General features: G+C 54.8%; 1 protein-coding gene across 3 annotated transcripts in view; it reads left to right on the top strand.

Moving 5' to 3' along the window:
• The window catches only part of B4GALT5 (beta-1,4-galactosyltransferase 5), a 58,973-nt gene that overhangs the window by 26,311 nt on the left and 12,983 nt on the right, over positions 1-19,679 (top strand). For 2 of the 3 annotated variants that reach the window (XM_064465181.1, XM_064465178.1), the window contains exon 2: positions 19,114-19,248. In XM_064465181.1, coding sequence (XP_064321251.1) covers positions 19,131-19,248 — 118 coding nt within the window. In that variant the 5' untranslated portion in view covers positions 19,114-19,130. Of the gene's footprint in view, positions 1-12,413; positions 12,511-19,113; positions 19,249-19,679 lie in introns of those variants that run through there. The other variant, XM_064465180.1, reaches the window with a different exon arrangement.

Below are 19,679 nucleotides of genomic sequence, written 5' to 3'. Positions count from 1 at the left end.
CACCGATTTCTCCGCCACCGAGTCTCCTAAAAGGCACGTGCAGGAGGGAGAGCGGCTGCAGCCCCGCTTGCACAGAGCGGCTCCTGTGCCAGTGCGTCCAGTGCGGAGCACTGGATGGAGACCACCTTCGGTCAAGGCTAACAGATTCCAAGGTTTCTCCGAGGGCAGGTGAATTACTGAGTTTTCTTTGCCTGTAAGCACCCGTGCTGTCTGTCAGGCATGTCTGGTTTGGGTTATTTTGCTGGTGGCTCACCAGGTGTTGCAAGTGCAGAGAGTATGTGAAGAGTTCACGTTTCACCTGTCTGTCTCTGGAAGGCCTGGCTTGTGGAAGCCGATCAACACTCACAAAAGCTTCTGTATACCGGTTCATTCCTGCAAATTAAATGCACCAAAACCTCTGATTTGCAGTGGACCAAACTGTACAGCAAAACCATTAGTGCTGTCAGCCCGGTCTCCCAGGAGACCCCATCTTCATGGGACTGGGAGGTTGTGGAGGGCCAGGGCTTCAGCAGGCGCTTGGTCACCTCAGGTGGCTGCTGGGTCTGGTGGAGATAAGGGCTCTGACACTGCTGCTTTGTTTCCTGAGCTGATCGTCTGCCTCTTCTCCAGGTGGACTCATTAATTGCATTAACTGAGGCAGCATCTGCTCTGCAGGGTATGATGAACACCCTGGGGACCACTGCAGGGAATGGAGACGAGCAATGTGGGGAGCTGTATGTTTGCACTGGTTCCTATTCGAATGCTGTTACTGTTGATGGATTTTAATATCTATGCAGTGTGGGGAGTCTTTAAATGCTCAATTTTATTAAAACTTCTGGGGAAGCTCCCGCGGGTGGCACCGGTGACCGTCAGCCGGTGGTGCTGGCTGGGGCCGATGTGCTGTCGGCTGTGCGAGGCTCTGCAGAGCCCTCTGCTCTCCCCGTGGCAGCCCCGAGGGATGAATAGCCTGGAAGAAGAACCGATATGCAGCTATACAGAGCGAGAAAATCTTTCCCTGAACAGCTTTATTTTTAAAGCATCATTGTTACAATAAAATGTGTGTTTACTTTGACAAAACCTTTGCTGGGTTATTTTAGGAAAGTTTATTTTCATACTGGCTTTTCTTTCTCCTTTGCATTTGGACTGTTGTTCTCACTGTGTTTTTGTCTGACAGGATTTTGAACGCTGGTGTGTTAGGATGGTTTGAAGGATTTCTAGCACCTGCTCTGAACACTGTAGGTAGTAATTGTGTTTTGAGGGATGGAGCAGAAAATACATAGTGGACTGTGGTGTTGAAATGCAAACCCACCCCCCCACCCCCAATCGGAAATTTTTGAGAGAGATTTGTGGGTGTGCTTTTTGGAGAACACGAAATTGAGAACATTAAAAATGCCAGTGCTTTTAGCATTACTCTGGAGCTGCTATTATTTTGAAAGGAAAGGTAGACTGAAAAGCTGAGGGGTGATGTTGGTGCCCGCCAGGAAAATGGCTCTTGGCCATCCTCATCTGCTGCTTGGAAGGGTCCCGGGGCTGACGGAGGGACAGCGTGTGTAAGTCCCGTCCCGGTGGGAGGAAGCATCCTCATGGTTGCAGCTATGGTGTGGAGTGTGACGGGCAGGGCGGTGGTGCCCTTTTTCCATTACAACAGGGATTTTCTCAGTCTTGCTGGTCTTGCTCAAACCTGAAGTGAAGGAGCGGGCTGTTGTGCTGGGGTCAGGGGCACAGGCAGGTTTGAGGGATCCCTTGTGCTTGTAGTGACTGCGGGTATTTTGTATAAAGCCGCAAGCTTTAGTGCACCTTATTTGATGCTTTGTTTTTCCAAGGCATGTAAATATTATTTCAGGGGTGCAAGAAGCTCAGTCTGAGCTCCTACCTCACTCCCAGCTATGGGGGGGAGGTGAGGGTGGTTAGTGTTTGCTTGGTCTGAGCTTTAGCTGAAAGCATGTGGCCACACTGTATGTGACTGCCTAAAGCTCATTTTCCTAGGTTTTTTGCAGAGCAAGACCAATGGGCTCTTCCCTTTGCCAGGTATGCATGTGCATCCCCCCCGCTGGCACGGACCCCTCCAGAGCCCCTGCCCCACGCGCGGGTCTCGCCCCGGGACCCTCAGAAGGTGCTGTTCGGTTGCTGGCCAGCCCCCCTCGCAACAGAGGTGCCCCAGCTGGGGCATCTGTCCCTGTCCCCCGGCTCCTGCTGCAGGGGAGAGGCTGCTTCCAGAGGATGTGGTTGAGATAGCACTGCGGGTTTTTTCTCTGGGTTGTGCCTTGGCTTCCCTGCTTGGTGGGAGCTTGTTGTGTTAGAAAACCACTGTTTTCCTGTCCTGATGAGCAAGTACATGTCTGTGCAATGCTTGCTTGGGCTGCACGCTCCCAGACTGCTGCGGGAGGGCTGCGTGTGAGACGGCGCCTGCAAAGCTGTTCCCTCCCTGTGCCGTTCTAACCCGAAAGGTAAAGGTTGGGAAATATTTCTGTACGGAGGATGCCACTGCACGCGTGATGGAAGAAATCTAATAGGGGGCAAAAAGCACCCATTGCGCAGCTTTGGGTTGGACTATGGCATAAGCAGTCTTCAGCCAGTGTTTGTTTGCACATCTAGGGAATTTTATGGCAAAATAATTGATCGGTTTTGCTTGAATGCTGTCACCATACCAACGATCAAAGGAACCTCGTGAATCCTGGCACTGCGTTAGCCACCTCCTTTGCTTTGGAGAGGCTGGGGATGAAGCTGCACTGAAACTTTAAATACGCTGATACGCTGCCAAAAGGCTCCTGCGCAGGGATCAGGGCTGCCCTGCCATGAGCAGGACGGGCTGGCGGAGCTCTGTGTGATGCCTGCCGTGCCAGAGCGTGTGCTTTTAACTTACGGAGTCTCCCCTCGGCAGCAGGTTGGGAGAGGCTGTGTCTTGAGAAAGGTTTTGGATGGAAGGCGAAGACGGCTACGTGAATACTAATGTTTATAAAGTGCCTCTAAAAAACGTACAGAGCATACAGAATAGAAGAGGAAAGCAAACACTGCAGTGCACCAGGTAGTCAAGTGCTAACTGATTTTTTTTTTTTTCCTCCCCTCACCTACCCGGCAGAAAAGGAAAGCATTTCAGTCCCGTTCCTGCCTTTCACGTCCTCTGCGTCAGCGGGCGTGCTGGCAGGAGGCCACAGGCTGTGACGCGGGAGCCTTGGGGACGTTGTGCAACGGCTGCTGTTGCTAAAATACCCGGGAGCATGGCGGCGGCATGGCCAGGGCTCTGCCGGGGCAGGGCCGGGGGGCTGCGTGGGGTGGGAAGCCAAGGGGAAGCTGCTGGGTGTTGGCAAGTGATGCACAGGTGACAGGTAGATAAACCAGCTGAAATGGCTGTATTCCACAGCAGGAAAGCCCAGAGCTGTCGCAGCTTGAGTAGTGTGGGCCGTGCCCAAGGTGTGTGGTGTGTTCTGCGCTAGGGCTGCAGCAACCTGCTTCAAGGGAGGAAATGGATATCAAGTCCCCATCAGCAAACGCGGGGTTCCCTTGGAGCTGGGGGCCCCACGGAGGGGTGCAGGGTGGCCCCCGGCTGCAACAGTCCTGCAAGCGCAGCAGCTCCTGCAGAAGTGTGAAATGCTTGCACACATGCAGCTCGCTCCTATTCTGCAGTCATTTTTTTTCCCCCCTCAGTGTTTTTCCAACTCATGTCTTGCTGCCAGAGTCCATATTAATAATGCATGACTTTTTTTTTTTTACGGTGCTTCCTTCCCGGCGTCCCTTTCAGCTGCTGAGTCAGAGAAGATTGTTATAGCAGCAGCCACTGAAGTGGTGAAATGCCCCTGCAATGCTCAACTGCTGTCACTTATCATCCCAGCTCCTCTGCAGGCAGCCCTTTCCCTTGCCCGGCTCTGGGTGAGGATACCAGTGCCAAAAGGCTGATGCCTGCTGCACCAGCTGGTGACTGCCAGGATCTGCTCTGCTGAGCCTGCCTGGCTAGGATTCGATTAAAGCAGATATTGCCTCTGTTAGCTGCTTTTTTTTTTTTTTTGGTTTTGAAATCCTGTGAAGTTTTTTTTTTTCCCCTGATCTGTGTGAGGCTGTGCACTGGGATTGTGGCCAAATCTTTTTTTTCCTTACTAATTCTTAAATCATTTTCTCCTCTTCCCTGTACTCTCCCCCAAGATCTGTGCCTGGGCTTTTTAGGGTAGTTGGGATGACAGAAGCCACGTAACATGTTAACATGGTTAAATTAACTCAAAACCCTTACACTGGCTGTGAAAATGTGCCCGGCTGCTGTGGGAAGCCTCGGAGCTGCTAATGCAGCATGGAGCAGGGGCGTGCAGGGCTCCTGCCTCCGGGTTGGGATCAGCCACGGGGGTCACATCCCTGCAGAGCTGATCCCCGCTGCTGGGTCCGAAACCTGGAGAGAAGTAAGGAGCAAGAGTGCTTTTACAGAAATTTGTCTGGTAATGACTCAATAAGCATACTGTAACCTCGGGAGCAGATCTCTCCTGTCCCACTTCCTAGCATGGTTTTCTGTTTGGGTGGAAGCGGCTGCGCTTCTGTTTGGATTCTGTTTGGTGGGAATCACTGGTGGCGAGTGGGGTTACACAGCTTCGGGCTGCAAAAAACCATCCTCCTAGCCTTCCCGCACTCGGTGTTCTGCCTCTGTGTGCTTTGAAAGACTCACCTGAAAATCGGTAGAGTTAGTTATCCCAGGGCCAAGCAGGAGAGGAGGGGGGTTTGCCCAGGGAAGGAGGGTTTCTTTTTGCCAGACTTCCCAAACCACCTGATTCACCCCGTGTCCCGCTGCTGAGGTTGGCACCAGCATGTGGGGATCCGTGCTGGGAGGCAGCCTGGGACCCAGGAGGGAAGTGGTGCTGCTTTTCCATGTCACAGCTGGTGAGAGCTGATCGGGGTGACCAGATGGCAGTGCCGCCCTTGGAGCGGGGGGTGTGCGTGAGGCTGACCCTGGCGGCACACCCCCACCTCGTCCGGAGCCAGGCTCTTCCCTGTCCCACAGCAGGGATAGGCACCCGCGTCGTGGCGAGCTTCCCGCTTGGCACCCAGGCCTTTTGGCTAACGCTCTGCAAGCACTGCGCTACTGATTCCTGCCTCCCGAGGAAGGGGAGGCACGATCGGTACGGTGTGACGTTCCCCCAAAGCTGCAGCGCATCCTGCTCCCGCGCCGCAGCCTGGCTCCATCGCTCACGGTCAGTGATTTCGCTTGCTGTGGGCTGGCTTTTTAGGGCTGTGCTGGCTGTTGGGTGCCCACTGCCCTGGCCGCAGGGCGAGCCCAGGGGCACCCTACCGGTGCCTCCCAACAGGGAGGGGGCAAGCTCCTTCTGTGGGTGCCTTTTTCTTGTTACGGGGGGAGGCTCTGCAGAAGGATCCCACGAACATCTGTGGCTTGAAACCATACGGGCTTGCTGGACCGGCGGCGGGAAGCCATGTGCCTTCTTGCTGCGGTTGCCAGTTGTCCCAGTGCTTCTGCCTGCCTGGGATGTGCCCCCACGGGGCACCTTCATGCTGCGAGCAGCCCCGCTTGCCTGGCAGCGAAAAGCAATGCCACCCACCACTAGCGAGGCAAGCGACTTGCTTCTCGGCTAACAAGATTTAGGTGGATTATGCTATGTATTTAATCAAGGGCTAAGCTCATTGCCTTATTTGAAATGGATCAAAGCCCTTGAAAACGCTGGCCTCAGACCAGCTATTGAGCGAGAATATTATTCGGCTGTGTTTCTGTGTGGCAAGGCTTGCTTTTGAAGAAGCTGGGTAGTTCAGCAGGCAGGTTTCAGACTGCAGCCACGACCAAATGCAAAACCAGATGGGGAAAAGTTTGAAGCAACGAGGAGGTTGAGTGTGTGAATGTTAGTCGTTCAGCATCCCGGAGGATTTGGGGGGAAAAAGGCTTCCTTTTCTAGCTTTCGGTTTGCAACCACATTTCCAGATATATAAAACTCCATGCTAGCAGGTGAGGGGGGTACTCTGACATTTGGCAGTCAGGCTTTCACCTTCTAGAAAAGCAGCTGTGACTTTTGTGTGAGCTTGTGTGGCTCTAGCAGGGACCAGATTCTCCGGAGCTTTTACAGGGAGCTCTGCACCCCCCTACAGTGGCCACCAGCAGCGTTGGAGCTCCCAAGGGTCTTGTCTCCCCTTGTCCCAGTCCCTGCAGCAGCATTGCTCTGGAACCCTGCGGGGCTTTGGCTGTGGCAGTGGGGGAGCTCGCGCTGGTTGCAGAGAGATGAAGCAGATGATGCTCCTCGCTGCTCTTCTAGCCTAGAGGCGCTCGCTCCTTGCTCTGGCCTTTGCTGTGCTGGAGGCACGCCGTGCGCCGGGAGCCCGCGTGCCGCAGCGAGAGCAGCTCCCCCGCGTCGTGGGGGAGCAGGTTGCCGGCCGCGGGGCTCCCCCGCGGCTCGTCCCAGCGCGAGGGGGCTGGGAGGTAGATGTGGCAGCAGACCTGCCGCGCAGGGTTCGTTTCTGCGCGTGGGCAGAGGGAGGTGCCGCTACAAGCAGGTATTGAGGCGAGTTTAAAACAGCTTTCCAGTTAGGAGCTGTTGTGCTTGGCAGGGTTTGCCTGGAGTGGTAGGGCAAGGCCGTCCAAGGTGCGTGGCCGTCTTTCTTGCAAGATTACGGTTTTTTGCTGAGACAGGTGTGTTGGTGCTTGCGGGTGCCCTGTGCACGTGGTCAGCGTGCCACGAGCACACCCTGCGCCGCTTCATCCGCGTGCAGCGAGCTGTCCCAGCTTAGCTGAGCAAGCTATTGAAAACACGCCAGCTATTCAAATCACCTTTCCTCTTTCTTAGAGAAATTGATTCCAGTAACCATCTTCTGTCTTGCTGCCATTTGACGTAAGGAGGGCAGCCACAGCCCACGGCTGTCCCGCTCCTTGAACGTGGCTGTCGGCACTGCCTGCAGAACAGAAAATACCCCGAGCACGCGGGGTGTCTGGAGGAGCTGGAGCTAGGGGGTGTCTCCTTTGAGGTGAACCAAACTGCAGGCCTCAGGCGGGTGCCGGTGCTCCCTACAGTGTCGCTGCTCCTTCCTCTTTGCTTAAAGCAGTGCTGGGGCTTCGCAAGCTTCTCTTCCCTCCCATTCTCAAACATCCTCGTGTATTTGCCTCACTGTATGCTGCAGCGGAGATAACTCTCTGGTAACGGCAGGGAGATGAGTTCAGCAGTGTCCCCCTTGTGCTGCAGGTGTAGGGGTCCCTTGCCCAGCTGCCCTGTCCCTCCTGGATGTGGCCTGAGCCCTTGTGCAGGGCTGACCAAGCTTTGTGTGTGACAGCTGGGTGCAAAGTGTTCCCATGTTAATGTATTGCAAATCAGACCCGCAAATGAGGCTTTGCCTCAGTTCTCATCCAGCCCAAGCCCAATGTGCATCCTCCTGCCCTAACCTGCATTTATAATTACAGGTAAGGATTGGTCAGGCATCCTTTTCTGTTTCAGAGGCCTCGGCAGGCTTGCTAGCTTGCAGTTGTCCAGTCAACACTGGCTTTCTGGTGTCTTGAGTTGTATCAAATGGTCTTATGGTTTCTAGGCTGTAGCCCTGGGGTGTTTGCTGGTACCTGGCCCTGTTAAGCAGTTCCAGGGTTGCTTGTTCTGTGTGTCAGGTCTGGAAGGGCCATAAGGTAGGAGCAGGTGGGGGGAGCTGTGCCGGAGGGGCTGCCCAGCTTCACGGTGCTCTAGGTTAACCCTGCTTTCACCTAACTAAGGAAGAAAAAAACACCAGTCAACATAGTAGCTGTCTCGTTTGCCGCTGTGCCGCAGAAAGCAGCAAAGCAGGGCTCGCAGCGGGTGCTGACACCAACCCTCTCCCCCAGCCGCTGACCCCTGCCCTGCCTTGGGCTGAGCGCCGTGTCCCTGGGCTGTGCGGGCGCGCACGAGGCTCTGGTTGCAGCTGGAGCTCTCGGTGTCACTTGCATTTGATGGGTACCATCACCCCGAGGTGGAAGTTCCCATGCGAGGCTTGGGTCCTTCCATCCCAGTGTGGCAGCGGGCTCCTGGAGTCGGCACTGGGGGGGATCCCCTGCCAGGTCAGCTCCCAAGCCTGCAAAAGGGCTAAAAACCCGCGCTGATGGAAGAGGACCCTGCTACAGTCAGGGAAAGGCTCTACTTGCAGGAGAGCAACCTGTATTAAATTTCTCTGCTGTTTCCCACCTTTGCATGTGGGGGACTGCATCTGCACCTGGCTCGGGAGTGGGTCAGAAATCCTCCAGATGGTGGGATGCTGCTGAGGAGCATCGTGGCCTTTGTGGGGCTGTCTCTGCAAAGTGCTGCCAAGGGTTTGGCCGCGTGGAGGACGGGGAGAATGGAGGAGGATGGTGTTTAGCTGTAATACCTTGGAGAAACAAATACAACATGGACAAATTGGGTAACTTGAGTGGATAAGTTGGTGTAATCCAAAGTCTCATTATTCAGTGTGGAGGGAAAGGCTGGTGCCTTGGCGAGGCTATTTGTGAGCCATCTCACCCTCCCTGTTTGCAGGCCAAGCACCCCCTCGGGCTGTGGTGTCTCACCCTGCCTCTCCCCTGGGATCTGGTCTTGCAGGAGGGTGCTGGCATGCTCCCGGCTTTCCCAGAGCCCACCCTGTGCTGTGGTGGCAAAGTATCGAGCTGCTCGCCAGCTCTCACTCTGCCTTGCTCTTGCCCACCCAGGTCCTGTTTGCAGGCTGTGGTAGGGGCTGGAGCAGCCCCCGGGTGCTGTGTGCCTACGCCAGACTCCCGTGGATGGGCTTCCAGAGCTGCAGTGTCGAAACCCTGCTCCTGAACCCAAACTGAGGGATGTGCCCACCCGTTAGAAGTTATTTCCCCTCCTCCTTGTCCGAGTGCTGCCTCTGTATCCCGAGGAGCAGTTTGTGCAGCAGGCAGGCCGGGGCAGTGCTGGCCGAGCTGGGCTGGGGTCGGGGGGATGCACCCCACATGGGCCTGAGGAGGGGCGCTCGCCCCGGGGAGCGCTGGACGCCTCCTCCCGGCGCGTTTATCTTTTCCAAGGTAGCTGAATGTCTGACTCAACTTGTTTGCAGAGCTTAACTTCTGGGTGCAGGCAGGCTGGAATTGATTAGGTTCCCCCGCCCCTGCTTCCCTGTTGCTCTTATTGATGAGCGAGTGGTCAGATCCCTCAGTAAACATGCAAGTCTCTTAAAGAAGCTGCTGCTGCTGTGTGTTGGGAGCTTAAAGGTGTTTCTCGGGGGGGAGGGATGGAAGGAGGGGGTTCGTGCTGATCTGGCGTGCGCCCTTGTGCGTGCTCTGCAGGGCTGCGATGGGCAGTGACGCAGACCTTTGACTTGGAGGTCCCCAGGCGATCGCAGAGCCGCTGCACGGAGTGCTAGTGACTTGGGGCAGGAGGAGGCAGCGATGCCCACCTCCTGCCGGCGGCGGGGTGGGCAGGGGGCTCCGTGCCCTGTGCTGCGGGGAGGCTGCGGCAGCTGGGCTCAGTGCCCCGCACCCCATCCCCGCAGCCTGCTCGTGGGCAAGCTGTGCCTGGGGCTGGAACGCTGTTACCGGTTAATTTGCACTGGGGTTTCTCCCCCATTCATATAAACGCAGCAAAACCTGGTGGGGATGGAGTCTGGGGGCCACAAGCTTCCGTCCCTTGCAGTTGGCGACGGCCCCGTTGCTCCATGGTGGATCCTGAACCCTGGTTACAGCTTGGAGCGGTGGACGCCCTTATCCCTTGCTGAGCTTGCTCTCTTAATAGCCTTGTTTCTGCTTATCTAGGATTAATATGTAACTTAATGGTACGTAGCGCATTAGGCACAGTTCTCAGAGTGCGGAGCTCGTGGTAAAGGGCAGCGCGAATCTGGTTCCTGATGCCAGGGCACTTTATTCTGCCCCCCCCTTGCCGTTTCGGGTTTGCTTATGACTGGTGCCGGCGCGGCAGCGCTGTGGGTAAACGTTTGCCGTGGCTGGGCAGGAGGGACAAGTCAGCAGGTGCGAGAAGAGGAGGATGATCCTGGGGGAAGTGATGGGGCGCAGTGCTTCCCTGTACTGACCCCCCCGAGAGGGGCCAGGCGTGTGCCGAGGTCTGGTCCAAAGTGCATGGCGGAGCCCTGTGGCGCAGGGTGATGGGGAGGAGGGTTTTTCACTTTTCGCCTACTCAAGGCATGCCGAACTACCTCTTGTGCCATTGCTTTTGTGCTGACACGCAGGAAGGCATCACGCGGGCTGTGATGTGTAGTCTCAGTTAAGTACTAAATAAGCTCATAGACAGAGGGATGAATTATTCCCAGTGAAGTAATTCCCTACTCTGATAATGGAACTGGTTAGTTTATTTACAGCAGCTGAATTACCAGTTTGCTTGTCAGGCGGAAGAAAACCGTATCAAAAATGTTAGGTGTTCCAAGGCTACGTAGCTCACAAAGCTAATAAATGTCTTGGGACATCAGAGTTCTTACAAAACCCCGTAGGTAATGGTCCGTATGCTGGAACTTCAAAGTTGCATTGTCTTTCCGATAGCTTTTTTTCATCCTGTAAAAACACAGCAGCTGTACCGACTGTTTGCAGCGCAGTCTTTAATTACTGCAGACAAGGACAACTCTGTAATTGTACTGTGGAGGCCAAGGTGCTGCGGGTCTTAATGGCACCGTGGCAAAAGTGCCCTTGGCAGGGAGCTCCAAGCTGCTGCCTTTTAAAGTCTGGGACCACAGGAATCCAAGCTGAAATTCTTCACTCGTGTTGGAGAATTTTTTAAGAGTTGAGATGACTCGTGAGCTCTCCAGCAGACAGACCAGGCTGATGGGTCGCGCGTTGTTGGGGCTGTGACAGTGCTCCTTCCCTGGCTGCTGAAAGGGTTGGTTTCCCAGGACCTGGCCACGTGTGGAAAAGAAACCACAACAGGGACAGTCTCGGGATATTGCTACAGAGGGATCTCTCCTTAGGCGCGGTCTCCGCGGTGCAAATCGCGCTTGCTGCAAAGCAGCCGGTATGCTTTCAGGGCCGAAGCAGTTGCAGGATGCTCTGTTCTCACCGGCAGGTACTGACCGCAGGGTTGCAGGGTGTGCTGCTGGCTCTAGGCTTTTTAGCCCCAGCGAGGAGTCGAAACACCCAGCGTCAGGTCAGGTGAGAGCCTGTGGCTTCTGGTGGTGGATGTTGCCCTGCTGATAGGAGCGGTCACGGTGGTGCCCGGGCGTTAGCCGGGCTGAGGGTTGCGCTCTGCCTGGCCCCGTCGCGGGGTGGTTCGTGGCGAGGGCCCCCACGGGGCGCCCTGCCCAGCCGAGGTCGGAGGCGCGAATCCAGCGGCTTGGCGTAGGCAAGCCCACCGCGGGGATGAAAATCTCTGCTGCGGGTTTCGCCGTTGCGATGGCAAGAGCGGGTCCCCCGGGGCGCCGTGGAGAAGCTAGGCAGGGAGCAGGACTTTCCCCGTGCCGTCTTTCCCAGAGGCAAAGAAGATGTAAATAAGAGCCAGACCACGCTTTAGCCATAAATGGCAGTGGAGGATGTGCTGCGGGTCTTGCCGACTCGAGTGAAGAACAGATGCCATCGCTGGTGCTGTAACCACAATCCCGCGCCCACATTCGACCGTGGCAACTGGGAGGGCACGTTGTTTCTTGTGTGTTAACTGGGATAGTCCAGCCTGGTGTAAGAGCAAGGCACTGACCAGAAACAACATCTCGGCCCCCCGTTTGGAACAGCTCAGTTGCAGCAAACATGAGGCTGTACATGTGATAACCCTTTTTGTTCAGCCACGCTGAACTTGTAAAACATGCTTGAAAAATCGGGTCTTTGTCTGTTTTTTTGGGAATATCCTCAACAACGGTCACATTCTCTTTTCCTCCATCAAAGTCAGGGTGTTAAAGCTTCAGACAGCACAGCTTGTACATTGTGAACAGAGTCAGTAAATCCATGACTTTTAAGTTGTTTTTATCTTGACAATTTTATGCTCTCCAGTGGGTACAGTTAATCTCCTAGTTTGGAAGACTAACAAATCGGTGGTTTCGGAATCTATTTAAATGGTGTATGATGTATATAGAAATTTTAAATCCAAATCCAACCTGTCTTCTATTCTCTGCCGTGGTCTGGCCGTATTCTAGGTTGCTTCAGCTGGGGAAGGACAGCCCTGATGAAAGCTCCCTGTTGAATGCGTTTCCTGGGCAGCACCACCCCCTGTCCCCCTTCTCCTGCACGTCCGAAGGCTGCTGTTTGAAGAGTGGGATGCCCAGGCTGGTGGCGGGGTTGCTGGAGGCAGAGGATTTCCTTTCTCTCCTGCAGCCATGCAGATTCCCATGACCCAGGAAAGGAGGAGCTGCCCTCAGCAGTCCACATCCTTCCCTGCCCTCCTGGTTCAGGGGCAGTGCTGGGGAGTATCTGCCTGCCCTTCCTCTCCCTTGCTTGCCCAAGTGTTCCCTTAATTCTTATTTATTAATTTTTTTTAACTGAAGCTCTCCTTCTGTTTCCTCACCCTGATCCTACACGAGCATCGGGCTCAGGCCTCAGGATTCCTGCTGCTTTGAGATGGTGTCCAGGACGCAGGAATTCCCACCACTTTGTCCCCTAATGAACCTGAGGAACAAAGGCGGAACTGTAAATGTTTGCTGTCGGTCGCCAGCAGCAGCCTGTGAGTGCTGCCAGCCGGGGAGGTTAGCAACCATTTCACTCCACCTGCTAAAGAGCCTTTTATTGCACGTTTAACTGTGCGGTGCCCGCAAGTGCCCAGCGAGTGCTGTGCTTTTATGCTCTGCATGTGGAGAAATCTGCTGGCAGCTGATGCTCTTTTTCTCCTTGGAAGCAGCTACGCTGACCCTGGCAAAGGGAGGCAAGATGGGGAGGGCAGGCTGGCTGTAGATGGGGAGAGCGGCCCATTGAAGCTGCCCACGAAGAGGGAGGGATGAAAAATAAGCAGGAGATGCAGTCATGTGCAATCGCATCTCCTGAACTGTGATTGAAGTAGGAGAGTCTGGATCTTGCTGGGAAGGGTAATATTTAACTTGGGCAAATGCTTGTTATGCTCTATGGTCCGGCTGCATGTGTCATGACGTCCTTGTGAAGAGGAGTTGCAGTGGAGATCGGGAGTCGAGCTGTTCTTGGGGTTTGCAAAGCCCTGTGTTAGCTTACATCTGTCCTCAGCGTTACTGCCCAGGCAAACTGTCCTCTGGTTTTCCCCGCGCGCAGCACTGGGTGCGTGGAGCACGCACGTACTGCGCGCCCCGCTGCTGGGCTGCTCACCGCCCCGTGGGACTGGGGCTCAGCCCCGGCCGCTGCGCGGGTGCAGGGCTCCGTCCGTGGGTGCTTTGGTGCTGCAAATGCCCCGTGAGTTCCTTTTGGCCGTCCGAGTTTCCCCATGGGTGCAGAGCACGTCGTGCTCCTCTTGCTGGGTATCCTAACATTGGTGCAGTGTTCCTCAAAGCGACTTGCACAAACACCCCGTCTCAGTCGGCTGTGGGATTGCAGCTGAAAGTTGCCATCTTAAATCTGTACATTAAAAATCTAGGGACTGTTAGAAAAATCTGAATTTTCCCCCTTGCTGAAGCCTCCCCAGGATCATTTTTTCCAAGACAGTTCAGATGCAAATTCCCAATATTCAGGTTTTGGTCAAGCATCACTGCCGAGTCCCATCTTCCCTGCCTGCTCTGTGCACGTGCAGGCTGTGAACTTGCCAGTTTTGGGAACGGGTGGCTTGTAATTACCAGCTCCGTGCTGCTGCTGCACTGTTAATTCTTAGACCGCTTATCAAATTATTCCTTCCTGGGCTATTTATAGGTGAAGGGCTAAGTAACAGTGAAGGCATTAGTATTAAATTCTCTAAAACTAATAGGAACCTCTTAATTGTTCTGGCACTTTGTCTGGGGAATACGATGCCGCTGGAAGGCTGATAGAGACAGAGGTCTTATCGTGTATTAGCGAGGGGATGCTGCTAAACTTCCTAGTTTGGTTGTTTACAAGTTAAGACTACCGTAACTGTCTATCTGTTCCTTGGAGGCTTAGTTTGATTAAACCCCTTTGTATTGCTAATGCTAGCGGAGCTGAATTGATGCTGGGGATCTGCTGGGAGAGCTTAACAAAAGGCTTGATGTAGATGCGACTGCACCGGTTTCGCTGTCTCTGGGCCCAGTGGGAGGTGTTTGCAGCGGGCAGGCTCTCCCAGCCCTGGCAGGGTGCTGGGGGTGACCTGAGCACCCGTCCCCGCTGCTGGCGAGACCTCCACCCCTTCTGGAGCCTCTGTCCCATCTCCCACGCACAGGCATCCTGCGAGCTCTGCTGGGTGCTTCGTCCCTGCTCCCAACACCTGGCGAAGCGGTTTGTTCAGCGGCAGTGCCCTGGTTGAATGCAGACTTGTGACCCTGAGCTCCTGAGGCAGGGCAGGGGCTCGCGGTGGGCACCCCTGCCGGGTCGGGGTCCAGCTGCTCCAGAGCCCCGGGTGCCGGCAGGAGAGGGCTGCACGTTGCAGGGAGACCCTGGTAAACTCAAACAGCCCCTCTGCGCTTCTGCAGCGCTGATGGACTAATGAAGCAGGAAAAATGCTGAATGTGACAGAAAGCCCTAAATCTCAAAGCAGAGGAAGACTAGCTCCTTCCTCAGGAAAGCCTGGCTGCTGATACTGCTGTGGGCGTGCAGGGCTGCTGTGAACCGCCTGGCCCCTCTTCCTGAGCTCAGCCCCGGCGGCTGTCTCTCCCCGCATGGGGCTTGGGGCACTGTGGTGGCCCCGTGCCGGGGGATGCTGCAGGAAGGTCATTTCCACAGGTGGCGGAAGCGTGTTGGGGTCAGGAGCAAGACGTGTCACGTCTGTCCCCTTCCTGTGTCGGTAGCTGGTGTGGGTCATGCTCAGATACCTTCCAAATCACCTCCTGAGCTGCAAATTACCCTGCTGCCTCTTCTGGTACGTATCATCATGGTGAAATTAGCTTTCCATGAGAGAGGCAGCTGTTTCTTGATTAGAAGTGCTCTGAAAATACCAACCGAGATGATTACAGGAAGCCTTCAGTGCTTATTTATATAATTGGACTTCACCTCCCTGGCTGAAGTTGTTGCATCCACTCCTGGCTTGGACGAGCGCTTGCCCTGCCTGTTGCTTGTGAGCAGGGAGGCTGGGGTGCAACATCCCGAGGGGTGCACTGGCCCCGGGGTGCAGCTGTGCACCCCTGCTCCAGCTGGTGGCAAGCTGTACGTCTGATATCATGGTTTCCATGTATTTCACCCAGCAGGGCTGATGTGTCCTTTAACAAACTAACAAGAATAATCTTAAGGCAGTTATTTGGGCAAATGGATTCTTAAATTTTGTTCATCTTCTGCGTGCGTAGTGAGGGTCTGCAGGAAATTTTTAGGAAAAGGGGCATTTTCTCCCCTCGCTGACAGCAGCTAAAATCTGTCTCCTGTCCTTGTCCTGCTGCTCAGCGGCCACAGCTGGGCTGTTATCGCTGCGTGTATGTGGTCTGAAGTGCTGTGTGCTGAAATGGAATAAAGGCAGAAGGCCAATGTAATTCTTGAGATCATCCTATGTGATTAGATTAGCAATATCTCGCAACACAGAAAATTGCTTTCTGGCTGAACCCTGGTTCATGCCGAGCGTGCCGTGAGCGCGTGTGCGTGCTCGTTCCTCCCTTGGCAGAGGGCAGCGGCGGGGATGCTCAGCATCTCCTTCCTCCGCTGGTGGTGGCTCGGCACTACGGCTCTGGGGGATGCTGCTGCCCAGGTACAGGGGCCCTGGGCTCTGTAGGGTCAGCCTGGTCAGGCTTAGTAAATTTAAACCACGGCCAATTTGCTCATCCAAAGTGAAGTAAAACTGGGAGCAAGGTTTGAGTTTGGTACAGCGATTACCAAATGTTGGTCCAGACCCAGCCCTGGCCACAGCAGCCCACGCAGCTAATTTACCATGTGGGTATGCGGAGTGAAATGTCTTCAATAGTGTGTTTTAAATCCGATTTTCTGACAGAAATGAGTTGGATGTTCTCGATAAGCATGGGGTTTGTGGAGCTTATCTGTGGTGGCAGGTCATTTTTGGAGCAGGAGAAGGGGCTCTTGGCCCTGGGCTGGGCTTGGTGTGGTCGGGGGCAGGGGGTTCCTGGCGTTGCGTGCGTGCCGTGTTGATGGCACAGCTTGTCAGTGGCCAGGTATCTCCTTAATCACCTGAGTAAAGGGGTTAATATGCGAAAAGGCAGCTGCTGCCTTAAGCAAAGCTGGTGTTCGTGCCCGTGCTCCCCTGCGGCGGCGGCTGCTGTGGCGGCCTGTTCGGGGCTCCCGCTGCAGCTCCGTGCGACTCCCACCCAGCAAGCCGAGTCGTGTGGCTGTGGCGAGGCCCCCTCCGTCCGCCCGCCGAGCGGGGGACAAACGGCGCTTTCACCGCGCCCGACAAACCGCCCTCTTCCTTAAATTAAGCAGGAATCAGATGCTGATTTGTCTCTCCTGTTCTTTCACGTGTCACCCAACCTGCTTCCGCTTTACCCAGCGAGCAGAAGGCCTAATGAAGTAGAAGGCTAAATTACTTGTTCAGCATCACTGAGTTATGCCTTGCCACTGGCTCACCCATGCGAGCTGCAAGGTGGAAGCTTGCTGCTCCCCCTTCCCTTATCAATCAACAGCGTTGTCCTGATAAACGCCTCCACTCAAGTGGTTTCAGCTACCCTTTGCTCTGTGCCAAGCGGACTCTCTGTGCAGAGGACTCAAAGCTGTGCCCCGGCTCTCGATTAGCCTCCTGGGTTTTTGGAAAAGGAGCTGGGCAGTGTCGAACCCTCCCTGTTGGATGATGGCTGAGGTGATGCTGTGCAGTGCTGCTCTCCCTTGCGAGTCCACGCTCTGCTGTGCTTGCTTGGCTTCGGACGACGCTGCTGCTGTCGCTGGATGCGGTGGCTCGTGCTGCCTCCTCGTAGAGCCTCTCAGGGCTCTGGCTGCAGCTTGGGGTGCACGCTGTCACTGGGGCGAGACGTTATAAATGTGTCCTCGGGGGCCGTGTGCCCCAAGCATCGACCCTCGATGTGTCGCCTCTGCAGCGGAGGCAAGGGTTGTGATGTGGGCTGACGAGCTGAAGGAGAAGCTGCCAGACTTCTGCATCTTGTTGTGGGAAACCTGCGTGGGCAGGTCGGCCAGAGCTGCCCCGTGCATCCTGCCCTCAGACCCCGGGGCCTCATTGCATCACCAGCTTATTCACCACTAACCCTGAAATAGCTCGTTTCCGTGAACTCTTTTTCCCCAGAAACACCCATTCCCATAAGCCCTGGCTGACAGCTGCCTGGCGAAGCTGGGACTGATGGGAGGGATGCTGGGGCCGGACGCTGGTGCTGGGAGGCGATGCAGTTTCATGCTGAGCTCTGAGCAGGAGATGAGTCCGAGTGCAAGCGTATGAAGGCTTTAGGGCTGGGTCTAAGGCTCTGCATGAGGAATTTCAGCTACATTTGTTCCTGTGGCACTGCATCAAAATGCCAGCTTTTCCTTGAGCCTTAACCCCTGGGGCTCTGTCAGCGTGAGCCCCGTCGTTCTGAGCAGGAGCAGCCCCTGCGGCCTCTCGCTGTCACCGCAGCAGGAGTATCTTGCCAAGAAACTGCACCAGAGCACCCGTGTATTTTGTAGCCGTCACTGACCGGGCAGTTACTCTGGGTTGCAGAGCTGGCCCCAGGAGAGGCGGGGGAGCAGAGAGGGTTTAGGTGCAGCTTTGGCTGAGGCAGCTCCTGCTTGTTGCTGGCGTAACCTCTGGCTTACGGTGCCATCGCTGGCTCCACCACGAAGGGTGCAGGTCTGTGAAGGGAGAGGCTGGAAACAGGCGTTTAAAACCGTGTTTCAAGCCATTTAGTTGCCAAGCAATTAATGCAGTCGACCCCCTTCTTGCTGAAAATCTATCTGGTGATTCCCCGTGGCTTGGAGGCGGGCTGGGCACAGGCAGTGCCTGGGCATGCGTGGGGCTCCGCTGCCCTTTCGAATACTTACTTAGCTGTGTGATGAACGAAATATGGCTGGGATTGGGAAATGCGTCTGGGTGTCTTTTCTGGAGGCTGACTTGATCTGTGGGTGTGAAAGGGGAACACAGGGCAGGGTGAGTGGGGGCGGTGCGTCAGTGTGGGTGCCGGTGGGCGGTGTTTGGGGGGACCCTTGCTCTCTGATAGCGGTGCTGTCTCCGGGGTGCCCTCTCCAAGCTGTGCTCCTGGTGGTTCCAGCGATGACTGTACCTTCCTGGCACTGACAGCCGCTGGTTTCAGCTGTTACAGCTTGTGATACGCCTGCTGTAGAAACAGCCTGGAGGTTTCCTGGTGACATTTCATCAGTTACTGCCCTCCTCTGTGCAGGGGCTCTGTTGTTTCCTTGGCCTCTTCATCCCTCCTGGAATGTCTTTCGACCTGTTTTTTTTTAATTACTAATGCAGAATTGGCCTTCTAGCTCTCCCCTTCTCCCTGTTTTCAAATCAATACTTTTTTCCCCTTCATTCCTAAGCCTAGAGCGTCACGGCCGGGGGGCTGTGGCCGGCGTGGCGCTGCTGGTGAGGGGTGCCGTGGTGTGCAGGGTGGCTGTCCCGCTGTCCCTCTGGGTGGCCATCGTGCCATACCCGCGGGTGCCGCTGGTGATGCAGGGCTGTGCTCGCTGCTGTTTGCTTTGGGGCCCGTCCCTGCTGGTGCCAAGCGTCAGCTTAAACTGAAACCTAAGCAGGCTCTGCCTGAGCGGTGCCAGGGCACAGGGTCAGCGGGGAAAGGGGGTGCGTGGAAGAAACCTGGCTGGAAGGCCTGGCTCCGGGCACCCAGGGGGCTTGTGCGGCAAACTCCTGCTTGCTCTGGGACGGATGGATTGCTGGTGGGCTCAGAGATTGGCAGTGGGGTGTCTTTTGTGGTGCCCATTGAGGTACCTCTGCCAAGATAGTGTCAGCCCTTGGTGCTGCGGTCTAGGAACAAACGCCCTTCTCCAGGCATGCAGCTTAGTTTCCTGTTATAATGATATTTCCTAATTAAACCTCCCTACTTAAGCAGCAAAAGGTACTGCTGTTTAAGCTGCAATGCTGCATTACAGTCTGCGTTGTCACGTCTGGCTGGGTGCATTCCCCTTATTAACCAGCGGGGTTTCCGAACGTGCCTTACGCCTCCGCTCCTCGACTCTGCCCTTCCCAGCTTGTGTTGGGCGACGGAGGCACGTGTGACCTGGGGATGCTCCTGGCAGGAGGGAGCTGAAACCAAGCAGAAGGCAGGGAATGCTTCCAAAAGACTCCTGTTTCTCTTTCTGACAAAAGCTGATGCTCATGGAAATATTTTTTTCCTCTTTCTCCCTTGCAGTGAACACCTACCTCTTCATGATGCAAGCCCAAGGCATCATGATTCGTGAAAACATGCGAACAATAGGAGCTCAGGTGTACGAGCAGGTGGTCCGCAGTGCCTATGCCAAGAGGAACAGCAGCACGAATGACTCAGGTACTTCTTGAATAATAGTGATTTTGATCAAAGGTTCCATTTCCATTGGAAATCGAGTTGACCTGAACCACGCTCGCCTCGCTTGAAGGAATTACTTTATGCTGGTAAATGCAAGGTGGGAACTTTGATTAATTGGTGGCTTTTTAATTTTTACATTAAATATATATAACATAAAAATACATATTATATAGAATTACTATATATACACACTATATAAAATTATATTCATTTCATATATATATTAAAAATTCAAATGCTTTAATTGTGTAAGGGGTGAAAACCTCAAGAGGTCTCAAACGATGGGATGTTGGGCTGAAAACCTCTTTGCTTTCCAGGAATTCAACTTGTTCGCTTCAACCAATCTGAGGGTAAACACTTTCAAATTCAGTGCAAGGATCAAGTTTCATATTTAAAAAAATAACTTCCCAGGC

Source organism: Phalacrocorax carbo, chromosome 14 (genome assembly GCF_963921805.1).
Source record: "Phalacrocorax carbo chromosome 14, bPhaCar2.1, whole genome shotgun sequence".
Classification (NCBI taxonomy): Eukaryota; Metazoa; Chordata; class Aves; order Suliformes; family Phalacrocoracidae; genus Phalacrocorax; species Phalacrocorax carbo.
The sequence above is the reverse complement of the archived record's forward strand: the minus strand, read 5'-3'. Positions and strand labels throughout refer to the sequence as shown.